The sequence below is a fragment of the Lichenostomus cassidix genome, chromosome 14 (assembly GCF_008360975.1).
Source record: "Lichenostomus cassidix isolate B80296 chromosome 14, HeHo_3.0, whole genome shotgun sequence".
NCBI classification, from domain to species: domain Eukaryota; kingdom Metazoa; phylum Chordata; class Aves; order Passeriformes; family Meliphagidae; genus Lichenostomus; species Lichenostomus cassidix.
This window is the reverse complement of record NC_139495.1, coordinates 8,319,366-8,341,346: the sequence shown is the minus strand read 5'-3', so window position 1 is coordinate 8,341,346 and position 21,981 is coordinate 8,319,366. Positions and strand designations below refer to the sequence as shown.

At 42.7% G+C, this 21,981-nt stretch overlaps 1 protein-coding gene across 4 annotated transcripts in view; it reads left to right on the top strand.

Moving 5' to 3' along the window:
- The first annotated feature begins 2,855 nt into the window (after window positions 1-2,855).
- The window catches only part of XYLT1 (xylosyltransferase 1), a 167,172-nt gene continuing 148,046 nt past the window's right edge, over window positions 2,856-21,981 (top strand). Inside the window, exon 1 of one of the 4 annotated variants that reach the window (XM_085074773.1) lies at window positions 2,856-3,402. In XM_085074773.1, the coding sequence (XP_084930899.1) occupies window positions 3,181-3,402 (222 nt within the window). In that variant the 5' untranslated portion in view covers window positions 2,856-3,180. The remainder of the gene's footprint in view (window positions 3,403-21,981) is intronic. The other 3 variants (XM_085074775.1, XM_085074772.1, XM_085074774.1) reach the window with 3 other exon arrangements.

Here is a 21,981-nt window from a genome sequence, read left to right as displayed (position 1 = left end):
GCAAAGTCTGGTTACTTGGTGCAATTTTAGACTGTATTTACACTGTTAGGAGGCGGGAACAATTTTTTTTTTATGACAGGATAGGTAAATCTCGCAAAGTAGATCAGACCAAAATGGAACTGAGTATGGTCCTTTTTTTACATAATTTTAAGTAGGCAAGATTGATACCTTCTTCTCTGAAACACACCCACACTGAATTTACATACCTGTGCAATGGCAAAAAATATTTAAATCAATTATCTCTTGGGGTTTTAGAGCAAATTAGCCAAGTCACAGTTGTTACCCTTGCTTAAAACTCCATCTCTTTGACAGTTACGTGTAACCAACATAATACTTATGTAAGAATCAAATCTGGTTTTTCTCTTTTATATTTTGTGCTAGACACTGATTATCTCACCTAACATGGGCAACGTGGGGAATTTTCAGAGTGGTAACTCTCTCAAGTGTCTTCTGTGTAACCTGATTAAATATTTTCTGATGCAACACAGCTCAATCAAGCTGCCATTATTCATAAATGTTATAATAAAATTCATTTAACAGTTTTAACTTTTATGCAATCTCTGATTTTAGTTTGCTCTTTGGATTGGTACAGTTCATTTTTTCAGTTTCTATGTCTTTTCATCTTTAAATTCTCAAGATGCTCAGCCTTGACCTTTTTATTTTTTAGTTGGAATCAGCACAAGAAAAAACAGTTATTAGTTAAATTCTCTTCCTTTTATTTGGCTGTTTTCTTTAGCACAGAAGAAGGATGTTTTGAACAGCTAGTTGTTATTGGTCATACCATATTTTTAAAAATGAACGCCATACCTACTGCACTGTCCTTTCCAGATTTTACATGTCTAAATATGGGTAAAGGAGGATGCTGGAGGAGGAGAAGTCTGCTCCTCTTTCTGCTCTGCTTTTTCTGTCAGTGCAGAAGTATCTCATGCTGGGGCTCCCACCCATACACAGGGCTGACTTTATACTGAAGGCTCAGATCTTTATGGCCTATAAATTATTGTGGTTTGGATACAAATCTTCTCTACAGACTGGCTTTCAGTAGGACACGTGTGAGATTGAGCATGCACTGCTGTTCCTCACTGCCCTATCAGTCACAGTAATTATATACAGAGATTAGGAACACCCACAGACATTTTCCAGCATAAAAATTACTCCATAAAATCTGGAGGAAATTTTCCAATAGGTCATTAAAATTTTAAGAAGCATGGATCACAAGTTCATCACAATTACTGCTGTGTTCCTTTTATAGAAAGCAGTGTTGCCTTGTGCTAAAGTACTGCCTGCCTTGAATGTTGCTGTTAGGGCTTTTAGCCATTTTAGGGTATCCATGGGAATGTGTCTCCCATTACCAGTGAGGTACACAGGATTGGAATCAGGTCCTGAGGCTCTTCACAGCTCTTGGTCATTTGGCCTGTTCAGTGTCTGTTTTATTTCTGGCACCACCAGCACCTCCAGCAATGTACAAGCCCAAGGGAAGACCGTGTGGAGCAACGACTTGCTAAGACCACAACTTCCTTTTGAAGAGAAAAGCATTTAATCCCAAGTGGAAGATGCTTTTATCTTGCATTTGTCAGCAAATTTGCTTGTGTTTATAATGCCCAATTATTTGATCGTTTGGAATAAAAATTATCCATCAACTTCGCGAGCTGTGCAGAGTAATTTTTTTGTTGTAACAGCTCATTTCACTGTACTGTGGGACCAGCAAATCTGATGCATGTGCAACTGGTGTGGAAGCCCGACACTGTCAAAATTTGTTATCAGGGGCTCTCTGCCATCACCCCAGCTGGCAAAAACGGGACACTGTTCCACTGCACGAACAGAAGGTCAGCCAGGCGATGCTCTGCTGACACACAGAGAGGAGCCTTTCTGGGCTGACTTTCCTGGAACTTACTAATGATGTATGTTGACCTCTCTGTTCAGAGACACCTTGCAGTCAGTCAGTGATACTCAGTGTGGCACTGTTCGCAACTGCCACATCCTTCCTCTGCTTGTGAAATGTTGCAATGAAGGATACCTCCTCTAAGGTTTTATTTGTAGCATTCTGGATCATGAGGAAAACTTCCTTAATAAAGGATGCTTCTGAATCTTACTACTTCTTTCATTTTCTTTAGGTCACAAACTAAAGCACTTCCAATGGAAACAAAATCCCGCTGGTCTGTGCAAATCCTACCTGGCTGTCATTTAAAAAAGCAACTGTTCTTAGCAGGAGATAATGTATTTTTTACCTTTGGATTTGTTTTGTAAAGCGGTTTTAGGCTTAGAAAAAGAGGCACGGTGCAGGCAGATTAAAAAAACTGCCTCCTTTAGTACTATCATCAGATAATGAGATCTTTCAGATTAGAAAGCCAATACCAGTATGGGAGAAAAAGGCAACTGAACTCGTCCGTTCTGTTCACTTTTTGAGCCACTGGGCGTTTCGCTACGCTCGCCCTGTGCCTGGTCCTGCAAACCTCACCGGGCTGGGGAGGTGCTGCACCTTGCTCTCATTCCGCCGAGCCGAAATGGTGCTGGGGACCCTTCTGCTCCATGAAAGAAAAAAAAGAAAAAAAGCTGGAAAGGATCTCTGTGTAGAGGAATTCGCCCCTTTCGGCCCAGGCCCGCTCTCAGGCGGGGCAGCCCGGCCGGCCGTGAGGCGAGGGGCGCGCGCGGCGCTCCGCCCGCCAGGTGCCCGCCCGCCCCGCGAGCCCGCGCTCCCTCAGAAGATGGCAGTCGCCGCCCGCCCCGCCGCCGCCCGCCCCCTCCTCTCTCCTCCTCTCCCCTCCCCGCTGCCGTCTGCCCGCCCGCCGGGAGCCGCCAGCCGCCCCGCCCCGGCCCCTTCCCCTCGCGCAGGGCCGGGGCTCGCCCGCCCGCCGGCGGCGGCAGCAGCAGCAGCAGCCCCCGCCACCGCTCCTCCTCCGCCTCCAGCCCACCCTCCTCCTCCTCCTCCTCCTCCTTCCTCTTCCTCCGCCAACCCCACCCCTGGCCCCGGGCTGGCCCGGCCGCGGGCTGCCGCGCCGCCAGGGCTCCCCGCCGGCTTCCCCCATCCCCACGCGCCGCGAACACCTCCTCCTCCTTCCCCCCCTCCCTCCTTCCCCACCTCCGCCCTCCTCCTGCTGACGTCTGGCTCTGCCCGGCTGAAAACTCGGTGCCGCGGCGGATGCGGCGGCTCTCGGGAGCGCGGCGGCGGCAGCAGCAGCGAAGATGGTGGCGGCTCCGTGCGCCCGGCGGCTGGCGCGGCGCTCCCGCTCGGCGCTGGTGGCGGCGCTCACCGTGCTGCTCCTGCAGACCCTCCTCGTCTGGAATTTCACCTCCCTCGACGCCGGCGAGGAGCAGCGCGGCGGCCGCGAGAAGCGAGACCGCGGCGGAGAGCAGCGGGGGCAGCCGCAGCGCCGCGGACCCGGCGCCCCGCACGGCAAGGCGATGGTAGGCGGGGGAGCGGGAGCGGCTGTGTGTCTCACGGCGTCTGGCGGCACTTCTGCCGGGACTGCGGCGCGGGGAACTTGGGGCGAGCGAGGCGCGGTCGCCCCGGGGCTCGCGTTCCCCGCACTCCGCGTGGGCGCCTCCCGCAGGTGCCGCGGTGCGGGGCCGCTCCTGCTCCCGGTCCTGCTCCTGCTCCCGGTCCCGGTGCTGATCCTGTCCCCGGTCCTGCCCCCGGCCCGGCCGGTGCGCCCGGGGTGCAGAGCCACAAAATGCATCCGTGGGATCCTCTCCCCTCTCCGAGAGGGGGATCTCTCATCCCATTCCCGGCGCTGCCTGCCGCGGGCATCCCAGCATCCCCGAACTTCGCGGGAGAGCCGCCTGCCCCACACCGTCCTAGGGTTTGTTTTAGTACCTCTTTGCTTTTTCCACCCTGGAAAGCGCACAGGCGCTATTCTTTACTGCACAGCTCTAACAGGCCCAGGAGGTGACGGGCAGTGAAATGTAGTGGAGTCATTTTATTCACCGCTGGCAACCGTGCCCACACAGGATGAGGACCTTGTCTCTTACACGTTCTTTTGCAAACTCCCCGGTTTTCATTCAAATGACTCGGGCCTGAAACCACAAGGGGTTGCAAATCTGGCGCTATTGCCAGTTGAATTTTCTATTTTTGCATTTTCTATTAGGTATGTGAAAAAGCAAATTAAGTGTTCTTGCAAATCTCAGATGTGTAGCACCAGTACTGGTATTCAGCTCAAGAGAAGCTTCTTTGGCTTTCATTTTATTCTTGTGGCAGTAAGCTTACATTAAGTAAGTGATGCCTCTCAAAGTGCACGCTTAGTTTTGTCAGTTTCTGTATTTTTGTTTACATCCTTGAGAGAGAAGGCAAGAACCTGAGGCTCAGAAGTGACTTACCCTTGTAAATTACTGAGTGGTTTGGCCTCGAAAGGCTGCAAAGAACTGCTCCCAGCACACAAGTACTCTGTCACTGACGTTTGGGACAACTTGTAGTACGTACCCATCCACTGTGTGTGGATCCTGCTCTGCTCTCTAGATGTGAAAATTAAATTTCTAGTTTATTGAATTCGGCTTTTGTCTCTACACATAATCTTATCTTGGTATTTGCTATATTCATAAATGTAGCTATTTAGGCTTTATTATTTTTCCTCCAGAACTATGCCCTCTGCCACTTTTCCTGTCCATCTAGCCTTTTAGGCTTTCATCTCTCAGTCTTCTCCAGCTTTTTTCCTTCTTGATGTCTCCACTGTGGGTTCCTGAGGTTGGTGGATGCTGGTACCTGGGCAGACACGGGGCCGGGAGAGGGCAGGCTGCACCTGGGGCTTCAGCCCTGCTTCCCAGCTCCTCAGACTTTCTAGGAAATCATCCTCATCTGTGGGCTCGGGGCAGTGTTGGAACGTGTACTCTTAGCAGTTGTCCTACAAATGTCCTGGCACGGTGTCCAGTTTGCACCCGATGTGCTGGAACAAATGCCAGGTTCAGGGCCGAGAGCTCATTGTTTCCATGCTGGCGACACGCAGACACAGAATATGAGTATTTTGATGCTGGCAGTTATGAATCACGCCTTTTGCATACAGTTTTGATCAAAGACCTAAAGATGGAGCACTGGGGTTCTGAATAGAAAACATGTTTTAAAACACATGCTGAGTGCACCTATTTTCTCCTCGTTATCTAAATGACTGGTATGGATCACACTGGGCTGTGCCATAATGTCTGACTTTGATATTTAAAAAAAACCCAAAAAAGCAACAATGCTCAAGACAAGTGGCAGCATACTTAACGAAGTGCTTTGTCAAGAGGTGATTTGGCAATGCTTCTTCAAGATGACTATGGTACTTGTGGCTTTGCTTAACCTGCACACTGGGAAGTGGCTGCCATCCTTAAAATTACTTTGTCAGAATAAAAAACCTCACACTTAAGTATCCGTTTATTGATTGTAATGTGTGCGTGGTGGAAAAGTGATAGGGAAATTGGCTTTGTGTGGACTTCTGCCTTGAAAACTTGGCACCCATCTCAAATTGGTAGGTAAAGTTACCTGTCTTGCCTATGTTACCAGTCCTGATTTCAAACTGGGTTCATGAGGAGAATCTCTGATAAATGGAATTGTATATAATCTGTGTGAAAGAAGACTTTTTTCCTGTTGCTTTGTTTCCACATTTCAATGCAATTTATGTAATACCCAAGCAAAGTTAGTATCCTTCTCAATCCAAGTTTCCCATAGTTTGTGTATGTCAAATTGTTTTGCAACAGTTGGAGAAGCTGGCTGGTGTGAATACAGTAGCTCCATTATATCCACATGTCTTGGGTTAAAGCACATCTGAGGGGCCCTCCAAGGATTTTTCAAAGATTTCTCAGTCTTGCATTTTAACCAAAAAAATAGTATTAATTCCAATGTGTCTTTGCTCTGTGAATGGAGTGCTGTGTTTTAGTACATTTTGAGGAGTATATTTTTGGAAGGCTGCTAAATATTTGTCTGTGATGTAGTACTTAATCACAGTTTTCCACTTTTTTCACTTGCCCTCCTAACTACCCTTACAAGAGCCTTTATACTAAACAGTTATGCAAAACAGATTTTGGACACTTGGCAGAAGACAGCGCTTTTCAAGGCTATGTCTGAAAGTTGCCGTATGGGGTGACAGTGCTTTTATTTATCTTTGTTTGAATTTTTCTCAGCCCTGTGTACAAGACTGAAATGAGAGTACCTATTTTAACCTTACTGAGTTGGACATCAGTAGTGTGAGGATTTGGTAATTTGTGTCTGTGGGAAAAGAAACATAATCCTTTGAACCAGGTGTTTAAAAGATGTTCAGATTCTTAAGTGCTTCATATATGTGTAATAAGCACTATCATTTGGTAGCTAAAATAACATTCTACCATAGTAAAAGGGTTGCCACTGTACCTGTGTGTAATTGACTAGGAATTGGCAACTTGGCAGAAAGAAACAATTTTGAGTTGAGCAATTTTGCAACTGAAAACACTTACTGTGCTAGATCCCCTGACCAGCTACATCTGGAGCTTTCATTAGTCATAAGCAGTTTCCTGCAGTTGTTCCATATTTAATTAAATGAGCTTATAGATACTTCTTTAGAAGTACCAACTGTATCGTTAGCAGTGATTTCAGTGGGTACTTGGAACCGTTCTTGCAGCTGCACCCTTTGCACAAGCTTTATTCAAGCAGCAGAACTCCAGTGTCAGAAACACAGAAGAATTAAACTGCCTTCTGAGAATGGGTTGAATTTTATGTAAGGGTCTTTATCTTTGAAAAGTATGCAACAGCTTTTTGTGAAAATACTAAGCGTGCTGCTCAGTGTCAGGTTTCCTTAACGCAGCCTGCTGGCGATGGTGGAAGGGGATGTTATGTGCTGGGAGCCCAAAGGGAAGAAAACGGGATGCAAATCCCTGCTTCAGGGCTGCTGAGGATGAGAGGGATGTGACAGCAGAGCATCTGCTTCTGTGGTGTTGCAGTGATGACAGGCAGTTGTGCGTCTCAGGGATGTGTCTGTGCTGCCCAGCTGTGCCCCTGTGTTGGAACTGGGTGTTGAAGGCACTGTCTGTGGGAATGTGCTGCTCCTTTGTGCCTCCTGGCAGCGTTGGGTTTTCACTGCTGCCTGTTCTGCTGCAAAGCAGAAATGCCAGTGCACTGTTACTGTGTCAGTTGAGAGAAATACAACTCTTGCCTGCTGGTGTGGGATCAAAGCATTTCTTCAGTCTGAAATTTTGTTTATTCTTTTAAAGAAATTGTATGTTTCTTTCAGCGTGAAGCTGTCAAAGGAGCCAAACATATCGATAGCTCAAAGTGTTCAGAGCTGCAGAATGAGAAGAAAGTGTCATGTGTTTGGGATCAGTGAGCAGTTTTAATTCCAAGCAAAAGTCAAGCTAGGGAGGACAGTCCTGAGGATCACCAGTGCCTCTCCTCCTTATTTTTATATCTGTGGTGGGAAATGTGGTATTTCTTCTCCTGGCAATGTGGAGAGCAAGGCTGGGTCCTCCATAGGTTGATCAGCTGAATGTGCTCAAGCCCGTTTTTTCCTGCTTTTTCCTTCCTTGTCACCTCCAAGCTCTACCAGGTTAAATGTGCAAGAAGCAAAAAGTCATTACAAAGTGTGCCTAATACCTGTTGGTTACTGAAGCTGGGAAAGGCATCCAGAGACTGCTCTGCTCCATGCCAAGGACTGTGAAAACCACGATCAGTTGTTGTAACTGAAAGTGAAGTAGCAGCAACTGTAATGCTGGAAAATACTGGGGGAATCATACAGCAAATAAAACCCAGGAGGCTTTACTCTGCTTTCTCTAAGGTTCATCCATCAGTTATTTCTCCCAGCCTTTTCCAAATGCTTCCCCAAACTAAGACCAGCGTAGAATTCACCTTGTGTATCATATAAAAGCGTGGGATTCTTTCAGGTTTGGAAATGAGAGTTTTCTTTTGGAGTGCATTTGCCCCTAGAATGTTTAGATTCTGCAGGTGGATTCCCAGCACTGTTTTGCCAGAAACAAAAACACAGCCCAGACCCTATCCTTTGCCAAACACTGGAGTGTTACCCATGTGGGAGGTATGGGACAAGGGAGTTTCTAGATGGAGCACAGCTTTCAGTGCAGCACCAGCATTAAAGCACAGCTTTGCACTGGGGTGGCAGCAGGTGTGTGTTGAAGGAAGGAGCATCTGCTGTGGGCAAGGATCTGGGATACTGCAGGAAGAGTTGCTGTAGTCCCTGGGAGTTCATGCTACAGAGTTGCATTTAAGTGTAAAATAAGCTGTTAAGCTCCATAAAACAAAAGAGTTTTCAAGAAAAATGGAACTATTTCACCCCTAATTTATCCTTTTTGCTTCAATCAGTGGTTATAGGTTCCATATATGTAGACATAACCAAATAGTACCTACTTAAATATCTTCCCCTCTAAGTAGCTTGTTGATGTAGACCTGTGGCCTCAATAATTTAATCTGAGCACAAAAAAGGAGGGAAAACTGGTTTTCAGGAAAATTTTCGTACCTGAAAGGTGCAAAGAAGCTTAATGTGAGCTAATCATTTGCATGTTAAACTTCAGTCCAGAGTGACTCAATCTCTGGAAACTGAGTCTCACTTGTTTGAGTACACCAGGCTCAGTGAAACAGCTTAGTTAAGGTACCCTGTGTTGTAAATAAAATTAATAGCATTGAGCTATTATGTGGCCAAAGGTGATCTATTTTTTAGAGAATGGGTCCATAGTACTGACTTGATGGTTAAGTACAGTTTTACTTATTATCAGAAGCTTAATCATGCTGCACTACAGTTTTAATAACAATTGAGAAAGAGAATAGAGGTAACTCATCATTTAGTAATGGCAAAGGGGGAGACAATACGTTGCAGCTGGAAGCTGTGTAATGATTTTTACAAAGTCTTAGCACTTAACAAGGCACACGTTAATAAAACAAACAAATCTTTGCAGTAAGAGAACTAATGTATGCATCATTTAAGGGGAGTATTAGAGCCAGATTAGATTGATGGTCTCTGGCAGCAGTTACCTTGTTAAACATCTTCTCTGCAGGAATGTGGGAATGTATTCTATGAAATGGATGGGAAGCTTTTTTCAGGCCTCTGGTGTATTTTTTTGTTGTGTCAGTTTTTTATTCCTTAATGTATGATAGGATTTTGCAGATGTTCCCTTTGAAATAGAAGCGTTTTAATTTTTGAGCGAGAGAAGACCAGCTGTTGTACAGGGGATGTACAAATCCCGTTTACTTCCTGTCAGCTATTGCAAAATGGGTACTTTTTGGTGTAAAAGGCCCTCATTACCTGCCACATGTTTTGGCTCTATTCAGAAACATTTTTCAAAATATTTCTTCCTTTTAGCACTGGAAGTCCATGATCTGTGATACAGCATCTTACTATTGCTTGCTGAATGGCCAGGAGTACAATGAAAGCATGAAGTGATCTTAATTTGTAGGAACAGTCAAATTATATAACCTCAAGGATTAATTTTAATCAAATACTTCCTGATTTTTCTTTACAGTGTTAAAATTAGATCTGGCACTTCACTGAAGCTTTTGCAGTGACTCTTTAATTGGAATACAATGTCCAGTATTTTTTTTTTCTTTTGATTTAGGCTGATTGGATGTCTGATTTGGGCAGATGCAGGAGCATCCCTGTGTGGATACTCAGAGGGCACATGGGTTCTGGTGTGTATAACTGCATCCTTCAGATTCCAGGTCTGGTGTTTGTCTTCCCCAGTCTGCAAAGTGTGCTTAATTAATGTCCCATCCTTCATGGAAGTGGTGTGGGTTGGAACTAATCTCTTCTTGGGAGGTAGTTGAGACCTTCAGCAAGGACCAGAACCAGCTTGTCAGCTGCCATGAGTTGGTACAACTCCATTAAAGTCATGCAGACCAGCTGGGGATTCTGGACCCACAAATGTAATTATTGTTATAGTAATAGCATCAAACAAGTAATCATTATTTTTACTCTCTCTTTTCATTTTGAAATGAGAAAATTATTTCCTCTTGGATCAGTGAAAGTAATTTACATTATGCACAATAATGGTCTACATGAAAATATAATTATTATTCATTTGTATGGCACCATCTGGGCACTAGAAGCTTCACAGACACATGTGAGGAAAGGTCTCTGTCTTGAAGAGTTTACAGGCTGAATAGCAAGTTATAGCTGCTAGCACTTAACAAGAGCCACAAATGGAACTCTGCAGCATTACCATCAGGGACCTGTTCAGCACAGGACTTCCACAAACCCTTCTTCAGTGATTTCCACTCACCAGTCAGAATTTCGCTGTGATTGGCACTATACAGCCTAAGGGTAGGATGAGTTAAAGGATTGATTAGCGTGGATGGATCAAGAAAGAATGCAGCAACAGGCTAGTATTATAAATTGGCTGCCCAGCTGGTTTGGGGCAAGTAAAGGATATTTCTAGGCTTCACTTGGAAGCACAAAATGATTTTTATGCCTTGTGGACCTCTGCTTCCTATGGAGTTATTCCCAAGCTTTACATCAAACACAGGACTGAATGCTTTACTGAATGTGAGTGTGCACTAGAAGTGAAGAGATCAGGCTTTTATAACTGTGGATATAAAAATTGAGCAACATGTAGCATTACCTAAACATATATACAGTGTAACCTTGCTGAGTACTGAAAGGGTCAGTACAGGACACTGAAATCATATGACTTCTTATTTTTAGAGATGATTAGAGAATTCCTCCAAGGGACAAACTATTTATAACATGTCTATAATTTGCTGCTATTTTTTTTTTGTGATGAAATTAAACCAATAAATGAATACCAGTTAATTTAAAAAGTTAGCTAAAAAAGATTTCACACTAGTGTGTGGTTGACTCTGAGGTCAGATCGTGAGGGCTTCCCACATATATTTTGTTTTCAAGCTTCTGTTCTGTTGCTGTTCTATTATTAGAGAGTAAGTGGGATGCTTATTTAAAACAATTCTACAAAGCTGAATGACACTGCAAACTTCAGTTTAACTTGGATTTGGTTGAATGAGTCATGGGCACTCATTTCTGCTCCATGCTGCAGCCTTTGCTTGCCCTTCAGATGTACTTTTTGGTTCAGTTGTATTGGTGGAATCTGAGTATTTTTCTTCAAGTTGATGCTATTCACTGACTTTTCATGATGGTCAGTTTTGGATTTCATGCTGCCTGAATTTCTGAGAGGTCTCTCATTTTGTTCTTAAAACTTAACCCATTTCTAGTTATCTTTGTTCGTTATAATTGCACTTTTTCTGATTCAGGAGCACACATGGTTCAGTTAAAATGTCTTCTTTGAAAGAAAAGAGGTTGTGACTGTATTGACTAAAGTGAAGCAAGCTCCCTGAAATTACATCCAGCCTGCTGACCCTTACTTGGGAAAGGAGCAAACAAACCTGAAAAATGATATTTCCATGGGATTTTTTTTGGTCTTTGGAGTTGCACAACTGCATATCACAGAGGCAAGTAGAGTCCTACATGTTCTAGCTGTGAACTCAGTGGGGTGCCAACTGGCCACCCTTGATAAGGAGTCCCACAGTTGCCAGTGTCATTAGTTAATTAAACTAAGGAACTTTTTTCTCAGTGTGGCAGTGTACCTGAAGCTGTAACTACGTAAATGACCATCTGCTAATTGTGAGAATGTAAACTAGACTTCTCTGTGGAAATGGAGTGCTACCAGGGATCTGCATTACAGTCATCTTAAACAAGCATGTAAATAAAAAATAAACTGTTATTAAGCTAATACTCTCTTGTAGAAAAAAGTACTCTCACAAAAACCAGCAACTTGTCTGCAGAGATCCACATTTGGGTAGCTAGAGATAAATCTAGGCACCTAACTATATTGACTTAGATGCTTACAGGCTTGCTTATGCGGTTAAAACTTGCTGTGGGTGCCTGACACAGCTGTTTAAATATGTAAACAAGAATTCAGATGGCCACCTTATGGCATCTAAGTTCAGCAACTTGGCCTACAGTGTGTAAAACCAAGGAAACAAGCAGAGGAGGAGTGAATGTAGTAAACAAAGCTGTTAGTGTGTATACACTAGGAGAATAATAATACTTTGCACAGCTACTGTGCCTCAAATTGCTTACATTTTGGCATTCACTTGAATTGAGTTTAGTCACTCAGTGGCATAAATAGAAACTTGGAGGTGCTGCCTGCTAGCAGAGTACAAGGAGCAGTATGAACTGCCTTTTTGGCAGTCTTACAACAAAAGATGTACAAGTCTTCAGTGCAATATTTTGATAAGTGATTGGTTCCTATTAAAATAGTAATTATGGCAATCATTATAGCTGTAGTTGGCTCTGACTGAGCTGCTAACTGAGTAGAGGACAGCGGGAGGAGGATTATGAAATATTCTTGTAAAGCCATCTGAGTCCTGCTCCTTCAGCTTTGTGCACACAAATGAGGATGTTTGTGTCTGTATTTTTGGTGTGTCATGTGCCAGTTGATGGCAGTGCTCATGTGCTGGGTGGATCCACCAGGAGAGAGCTGGAGGTTCCTGGGCAGTCTGCCTTCCAGGCAGCTCATCATCCCCGTGTCCATGTTTCTAATAACAGAGATATGATCAAAATAGGTGATAGTGTTTTACAGCAGTACAGTGATAAAATGGTGCAATAAGCTCACAGCCATCTGGCTTTCTGCAGTTAGTTCTGTGCTGTTTGCTGTGTCTCACCTTCATAGCAAGATCACATTGTCTCATTCCTCAGTGACACTGAAACCAAAGGAAAGTTGGGTAGGTTCTGCAGGTAGCCCTGTAGCTGTGATGACACTGTCCTGAGCCTTTCTAATCTAATTCAGTATTAAACATTTACAATGGCCAGGCTGCCACTGTGTGACCTCCTGTGCTAAGTGACTGCAAGTGATTAATGACTATTTATTAGGAGAAGATGGTCTCAAACCTGCTCCCTTTACAGTGTAAACAGTGATTTCTGCTCCTCACCCCCAACCCCCAGTTAAAAAAGATGGTTTTTTTTCTCTTTACTTTCTTTCGAAGTTGATTTTTTTCATTGCTGGGTGTCTAGGAAAAGCAGACTGCACTGGCCTTTTCCTGCCCCTCCATGTGAAGCTGCAGTGGGCATGTAGAGTGTGACTTTTGGGGTGCTTGCTCCCCTTGGTTAGAGCTTCAGTGAAATGCCCCATGAAATCAGCAGGACAGGCTTGTACTGCAAGATGAGCTTCTGTGTGGGGAACAACAAAAAGGGAGGTCAGCTGTAAGGCTCTGTGGGACCTCTGAGAGCACAAACAGTTTAAAAGTTGGAAAAATATAAATGCATTTATTGTGCTTTCAGAGAACAGGAATTTTCCAGAAATGAATCTCATAACAAATGACCATTTTAAGAGGTAGTTGATGCAGAGAAAGAGCCAGGTTAATTTGGAATTTTGGGTAGGCTTGTGTAGCCTGGGACTCTAATTCTGCAGGTGCTGGGTAATCCATGCATTTATGCACATATTCCACACCATAGAATTTGACCCAAAGGTACGTCATGTCAAAGTAGTTATAAGGTTTGTTTGCCCTTATACAACCAAATATAGAAATAAAAAGATTTCAGACAAATTTGATACAGTTTCTTAAAGTAGTTAGGGTTTTGTGCATTTTAGTACCATCACCAGTCTGTCAGACTGAACAATGATCTTGTGTTCTCTCAGAATATTTTGAATACTTCTCTGTTATTTAAGTTCTTCAGGGGTTTTTCACTTTCTAGTTGCATTGATGTAAATTTACAGTAATTTCTATATTGAGGAGGTGTGGATTAAGGTAACAGGCGAGGAAAGTACTTCAGGTCTCTATTGCACACTTGGTAAATAGTAACTCCATTATGAAATACTGTTTCACTGTTGAATAAATTGGTTGGATTTTGTTTTCCTTGCTTGCTGTCATTGGTAAGTTTCTTTCTTCCTGACTTGTGTTGTCCAGTTTGAAATACTGTTTCCTATTGGCTTAAAATAAACCCTTCTGCAGCATTTGCCTGCTTTATGTTGCCTGCATAGAGCAAAATGTATCCTCAATTGTTTAAATCTGTTGCCAAGGTTAGGATGGTAGTTTCGTAGCAACACAGAGTTACCACAGGTGTTAAAATCATCTCTTTAGTAGAGAGTTGGTGGTTTGGTGGTTTCTGTGTTTCTCCCCTTCCTGTTTACTAGAATGAAATGTGTTCAGGGCTCAGTTTTGCAGCTCTCATGCAGACAGAGGCAGGCATGCATACCTGTATTCCATAGTGGTCACATATTTGTGGTCAACTATAAGCAAGAGTTGCTCAGGCTAGAATTTTCCAGACTGACTGTTGCTTAGAAATATTTTGCTTTGCAGCATGCAGTTCAAACAAGTCTAGATGTGGCAAGTCATCACTTCATCCAGTTTGTGCTCTTTTAGTAGCAGATTGGTTTAGAAAATCTTCGTTTTTAGTATTAGTTCTGCCTTTGATCATTATCCTGTGTAAGCAAGATGTGTGCAAGATTTTTGTACAGGACTGATTTTGAGACACCTTTGTCAACTAAATTTCACCTTTTTCAGTGTGCTCAGTTGTTTGCTGTGGGATGAAGATGTAGATATGTAAGAGCTCAAGTGAAACAGCAGACTGAGATAACCTGTGGTTCTTCAGAGTCACTGAGTGCCTTCACTAGGACCTGGAGTGCAGACGTGGATGTGAAGTCAGTCAAGAATAGTCTTGTAATGATGATTATGTTAGGGTGGTATTTTTATACAGCCTTCGTATTTTCAATGAAATTGTTAATGTGAAAAGGCTCTTCAAATAAAGGTTGTTCTGTTGTCCTAAAGTGTTCCAGGATACTAAAAAAAAAAAAAAAAAAGAAAGTATTTGATAGCAATTCTTCTTCAAGTGGGTTTTTTAAAGATTGGTTCTGTAAAATTAATCTATAATTGCTCTTAATTGCTGTTCTGTGTTCCGAGTGGAATTACCTGTGATAGTAGAGATTGATGGGGCTGGACAGCTACAGCTTGAGTTTTGGCATATTTTTGTTGGCAGTGGTAGAATATTTAACAATTACTCTCCATTTTTAGTGTTTTTACGAGTGCAAAAACTTAAAAATCAGGATTTTTTTAAAGCGCTCTTCATATTCTGCTGGCCTTATTTAGTCTCAGTGAAAGCTGTGCAATGTTAATAATTTCATCTCATGCTGAATTACTAAGGATGCTCATGCAGGAGGACTGCACTCTCAGTTTTGCATTATGGAAACGTGATGTTGATGGCAGGTGTGTTGAATCCATCTCTGTGGCATTATGCTTTGCTCTGATTCTCTCAGTCAGCTTTTCAAAGGTGTGTAACTGGTGGACTTCCTTGGGCCAGATTTGAAGGGAATGGGTGTGATTTCTGAATGAGTTTGAAATGCCTGCTTTGTATTCAAGTGCATTACCTGTGTTAAAATTTAATTTAAATGTATTGATCCCCACCTAAGGAGATATTCAAATTACCCGTAAGTGATGATCAGCCTAGGGATCAGCCAGTGTGAGGTTAAAATGCAAACATTTATGTTGAAGTTTGTTTATGCAAACATTTATGTTGTTGTCTTGTATTCAGATGAACTTGTACAGTGTGTCAGCTTCAATGGCTGGTTTATGGTGCTTTTGACAGTTGGACTCCATGATCTTACTGTTAATTTCAACCTAAATGATGCTGTGATTGTATGAGCCTAACATTGATGAAAAATTAAGCAAAGCCTCAGGGTCTAGAAGAAAGGTGCTCTGTCCATGTGGCAGCAAGTGGATGTAGATTCAACTCCCAGCTTCACAGAAAGCTGCTTGTGTGGCCTCTTGCAGGAGGAAAACTGGGGCTGGCTGGCTCTGCTTCCCAGTCAAACAGAAGCACTGAGTCACTGGAAAGGGACATGGTTTGTGAGTCCCACTGCCTGGCAGACAACAAACATGTATTGAAGCTGCACTGAGAGGTGATATTTGCCAAGCAGCCATGTCTGTTTGGGGCTTTTTTAGTGACAGGGTGACTATCCTGGATAGACCAGTCACCCAGAGGAGTTTGAAGGTTTAAAGGGCATTCATAACTTGACAAGTGACTCACTGAAGAGAAGGTGAATGCAGAAGAGAAGGTGTATTTGAAGAAAAGCATGAGATGGTTTTTTTACCACAGTATCTGTTGGGGATTACTGTGACTAAGGAGATGGTGTCTACTTTGCTGTGACAAATTCTTATTGCAATACCAGTGCAAAAAATGCTGTTGTATACAGCTTCCAAGTGTAAGTCATGTGCCTGGCATCACCCTGTGCAGGGCTCCCAGAAACAGGCAAGCTCTTCTCTCTGTTTCAGTTTCAGAGTCCTAAATTTATTTGAGCCAAACCTAAAATTCTCAGTTGGCAAAATAGTTGCTAACCATTAAGGCACCCAGGTAGGTTGTGCAGGCACCTTCCCTGCCAGAAGAGATGAGACCCTCCTGCTTGGGGTGCCTGGTAGACCCTGGTTTGGTGGGAGGGACGGTCCAGGTCTAGCCAGTGATGGTTAGATTCTGTAACCAGTGCTGCAGGCTGGGGTTGTGCCTGGCTTGCTTTGCAGCAGCTGGTTCTGTTTTGGAGCAGTTGGTGGATGGAACCTGTTTTATCTTCTTTCTGCTACATCAGTAATCAGGATAATTTTTCTGTGAGCTGCACACATCTGTGGCCCAAAACCTGTGCTCAGCCTGGAGGAAGTCAGTGAAAGGTGACGTTTGCCACAGCTCAGCGCTCACTTGCCAGTAGTGGAAACAGCTTATGCTGCTTCAATTCTATTCATTTTATTTTTAAGGATTTAACACAGATGTTTATGAAGTCCTTTGGTTTGCACATATCAGCATAAATAAGAGTATCTTCTGAACATGCTTAGTTCCAAGCCTAATATTTCTTGTGAGATTACCAATCTCCTTAAGTAGTCCTTATGTGAGTGTATGAAGAGGGGAAAAAAAAACAAACCCCCAAACCTTTGGCCATTCCAGCTGCTGATTGTGAGCACTAAGTCCTTGAGAAGAAGCTTTTCTGTTATCTCTAATGCTCTAAAGCTTGCTGAATAAACAAAATGAACACAGATGTTTCCCGCTGGTGATACAGTTCATAAGAAGATACTACTCAAGGCATTGCTCAGCTGCAACTTAAACTTCTGTGTGCAGAAATCTGTGGACCAAACAATTCAGTTCTACCCAAGGAAACTTCCTGTGAAGTTGAACAGGCTTGCTGAGTAATACCTTTTATGTTAACAGCTTATTAACCCCTTAATGAATTATAGAGGATGTGCTTTCATGTCTGTGTCTGTGCTCCCTCTCTGGTCACTCCCAGATGTGTTTAAATTAGCCAAAAGCTTATTTCTTGCCACATGGAGATGCTGTGAGGATGCTGCAATGTGCTGCTGAGGTCAAGTCCTATCCTTGGAGGAATGACCATGTGGACAGGCATTTGCCTGCAGTCCTGGGGGGCAGTTATGTGGCTCATGGTTGAGCAAAATCAGAATCAAAATCAGTACTGTACAGGAATCGTTTACAGGTGTTTTAATGGTGGGTAAACTCAGGTTATGCTGGTTTTAAAAATTTTATAAGAAACTTTGTTCACACAATGAAAGAGGAATAACTGTGATTTGGTTGCAGTCTGTATTTAGGGACAAAGCAGCTCTTTGCTATTGCTCTGGTCAGGTTGCCTCCCCACTTACTCTTTTTGCAGTTATTTTCCTTGTTTAGGCAATTTTTTGCGAGACTAGGATCTTTAGGTTTATAGAACAGAGTTTAACAATGTAAGTGTACAGGGGAAACCAGAATCAATGTCCAGATCTTCAGTGAAGCTGCACCACAGCAGTGGATGTGCCCTGGGAGCAGAGGGTGCTTGCAGGATGCCCTGATCTTCGGCAGCTTTCACAGTTTGCCTACAGACGAGGTCATGGTTTGTAGAGGAGAGCAGGAGTGTGTTAAGGCTTTAGGACAAGCTTGAAGAATCTGACCGCTTAGACTGCCTGTCACTGCAGGACCTGCTGTTGTGTTGAAAAAAAGGAGAAAGCAAGCTTTGGCATATGCTTGTGAGGACTCATGTTTTAATAATGATTTCAGACTATGCGTTTCCTGGATTCTTAGAGGTATCACTTGCTACTGGAAGGAAGGTAACTTTAGTCACTTTGCTCATGAGAAGTTTGAAGCAACTTGTGTAGGATTAAATTATCTTAGAGCTGCTGATTTCTGTTACTATGCTACTAACACCTGACTTCTTGCTACCTCTGTTGCAGTGCTTATCCTCAAATCCCTTTCTGATGAAACTTACTGGTTTATTCCCCCATCAGGCTGAGCTTGGTGCTGCTGCAGTTGCTGTTAGCCCCAGGCAGTGACACATGGAAACGTTCAGCTCCGTGTTCAGTCGCTGCCCTGTGCCACAGCCACTTCCCAGGGCTGATTGCACGAGGCTGTCCCACTTTGTGGAGTTGTATTGGAAATGCTGGAGGCTGCAACTTCAGCCACCCCTCATCCCACACAGCGTGTCTGGGTCACCTGCAGGACAACTCATCACTGCTGCAGAGATGAACTTTCTGTTTGGATTCTCACTTAGCCTACCACGGAAACTTGCTTTCATGTCCATGTCTGTGCTCTCTCTCTGCTCGCAACTTTCTTCTTTCTAAAGATCAGATTTTCCTGTTCTCCCTTTCATTTTTTATTCTCACTGATGTGTATCTCTACTTCTGTTCTTCTGTCCCTTTTCTGAACAAAGATAATTTATTGTTTCTGAGCATTTGAGTAACAGTTTTGTCACCTTTTTGCAGAGATAGACCAACTTTGATCAATAGCAAAAGAAAGTGGTTGTAGAAATTCACATTATGCACTTGCATACTCTGTAGAGTGTCTTTGTAGCTGAGGCTTAGCATATTGCCTCTGGAAACGTGTTTCTGGCATGTAGCTTTTATTGGTGCAGCAAGGGACCCTGGCAAATGCTTCATGCTGGATATGAACTCACAGTGCTTTTAGATATTGAATAGTATGAATGAGGGCTTATGAACATCTTCTCAAAGAGCGCTGCAGTTTGTGCCCTACAATGGTGGCATGATATGGTATGGCAGAAATGGGAAGGCTGCAAAAGTACTTGAAATACTACAAACTGTATCAACAGTAAAAGCAATTAAATGTGGAAGGAATTTCTTAGAAAAACTGAATTTTCTGATGTTGAAGTCTCTTAATGAAGACCAGAGTCTCTAGGGGAATTGGAAGTTAGTACAGGTATCACAGGGTAATGTTCTGGCCTTAGTGGGACATGTCTGTGCTTGTGTGTTGGAATATCAAACACAGCTGGAGCCCAGGCTTTAGGTGAAATACTGTTCTTGGATACATTTGTGTGATTCATCCACATCACTGTGCAGGAGCTGTACATGGTGCTAATGTTTCTGTTAGCTGGGCTCAAGGATGCTGTGCTTGATATTTCTAATTCCTACCTTTTCACGATCACTTATGACTTAAAATCAGAACGTCCACTCTCCTTTAATATGTAGCATCTAATACATAGCAAATTCTCAACTCCTCTGAAGCTGGTGGAAAAATTTCCAATTGCCTTGAAGGAATTAAGATTTCACCTTAAGGCTTGTTTGCTCCAGTGTTTGTCCTTTGAGTTATAAACTCCTGGCACAGCTGTAAAACCTGAAATATTCAGTAGTGATTGGTAGTGACTGACTGCAGTCAGAGTCACCTGGAGCTTTTCACCAAGTTGACATTTTGTTCTCTAAGCTCAGGTTGATGTTTCCTTTAACATTTCTTACTCGAAATCAAGTTCAGCTTTGGTTCCATCGCCGAGGAGGCAATAGAAGCTCTGCCCTGAGCTAAGGCAGTGCAATGTGCTGTGCTGTGACATTTATACCATGGTAGATGCACCAACATCCTGAGCTGATGTTTAGGCTTCTTTTGCCAATGCAAAGCATTCATGGGTTTTTCTCCCTGCTTATGAAATGCTCTTGTTTCAAATACAGTATAAACAAATACACTTAGAATAAGTGCTTTCCCCCTATGCCCCATTTGTTGACAAATCAGCCACCCTTACTCAAATATGTATATGTACATATACATGCTTATGTGCAAATATATGTGTATCTGTATGGGGGAGGTGATTTCCTGCTATGTGAAAGTTGGAGATCAAAGGGTGAAAGCTCTCCCTGAAAGCAGTAGGGTTTCCCTGAAATCCCATCCCAGTTGCTGTATAAAAAGATTGATGTAGGATTTTGATGCTGCATGAAGCAGCTTTAGACTCTCAGTGAGAATTGTTTTGTTGCATAGAGGAAGACAAGGACACTAAATCTGTGGAGAGTGACTCTTGAGGAAAAAGAACTCCAGCAAATAACAAGGTGAAATTTGTATTCATACACAGCTCAGGTGTTTGGAGATATAGGCTGTGTGCAGAATTGTGCTGCTGTGACAAACCAGCTTTTTATTCGTAACAAAATTGTTGCTATTAGTCTCTTGCAGCACATCCAAAAGCACTTGTCACATTTGATTTCAGGTTAAAGCTGTGTAAAGCCTTCAGGTTTTTTTTTAAAGGAACTTTAAATTTTCCTACTTTCTGAGTTAAGTGGTGTCTGCCTGCTACTTTTTTTTTTCTTTTTTTGTAACTTGGTATTTATAACAAAAACTGCCAAGTAAGTTTTGTTTCATGCTCACTTCATGACAAAGTACATACTTGGGACAAGTTATTCTTTTATAGCTGGAGCAGAAAGCACACTAAAGTAAAGATTTAGAAAGGGAAGTAGTGTGTCTTTATCTAAAACAAATGTTGATAATCTGGTGACCTTTCTAACAGCATAAAAGTGTGATGCCTTGTATTTATTTGCAGTTTCCTTGGTTATCGGCATCATCAGTGGGATTCTGCCTATCTCTTGCCAATTTCTGTATTTTTTCCCCCCAATGTTTATGTTTGTGTCATCAGGAGTTTGGAGCATAAACAGTTCAGTTTCTGCAAAGGAAAATGAACTCTTGCTGGTCTTCTAGAAGTTATCAGCAAACGATAAAGAGGTGAGGAAATATGAGTCTGCAGTGTAGTAATGAGCAATTCCATTCTGGAGCTGTTGACAGGACACTGCTAGAGAAAGTTGTCAGAAAGTGAAGAGCAGCATCCTGCCATGATTGGGCATTGCCTGAAAGATCATAAATAAAAAAAATAAACTACCCATTTTTATTGTTGTGAGGCATATATTGAGAGTTTCCTCTGAGGTTCTAAAACCTGGAATAAGATTGGTAGTGCTTCTTTGTATCACCAAGCTGATCACTTTGTTTTAAGAGCTGTATTAAAAATCTCTTTGTCAAATAAGTAGCTGATCCTCCTTTCTTGGCTTGCTTTCCTTCCTCTACTTATAAGAGATCTGAAGAAGTGTTTTTCCTGTATGTATGAGTTGCTTCTCAGTAGCAGACAGGGCATGTCATCATGAAGAAGGGATTGAGTGTCCTCTTGGTAAGGCGTGATTGGAGCATCTTATGGTTGAGTGATATTTGACAGAACTTTGTAACCACAGCTGAGGTAATGATTTATCAGAAGTACCACCTCGGATGGAGGGCTGTGATGCCAGTTAAAACTGTATGGGAGCTGATGCACAAGGTAACTCTTACTTTTATGCACCTGTATTTCCCATTGCCTGTTGGCATCCTCCTAGCTTTAAAAATTGAAAGGACAGATATGACAGGAAAATGTAACATACAATGACCTCTGAGCCTTCTCTCAGAGAGTAAAGCATGTTTGCAGTTAGAAAACTGTGTTATTTGATGCTCCAGATTAAGTCCTATAGTAAACTTGGAGAAATACAAGATGACATAGCAAGTGAGGTGCTGACCTTGTTAGTTTTTCTTTGTCATCTGGCAGTTTTTCAGAAACTATCACTGTATTCATTATTTGTTCTCTATTTAAATTAGTCCTTGCTGCCACATTTCAGTTGGTAATGTCATCTTTAGAAGTTTAAACCATATTTAAAATGTATCTTAGGGTTAGAATATATAATGAACCTATCACTATTCATGATAAAGCATCCAAAGACGAATAAATTAATACTATGTAAAGAGTCTCTAGTTTTATAATTTCAAATTAATTCATAGCCTGAATTATTTTTTGATTACTAAAGCATTGATAATTTAATAAACCTTGAATTTTTGAGTTCTAGCAAGG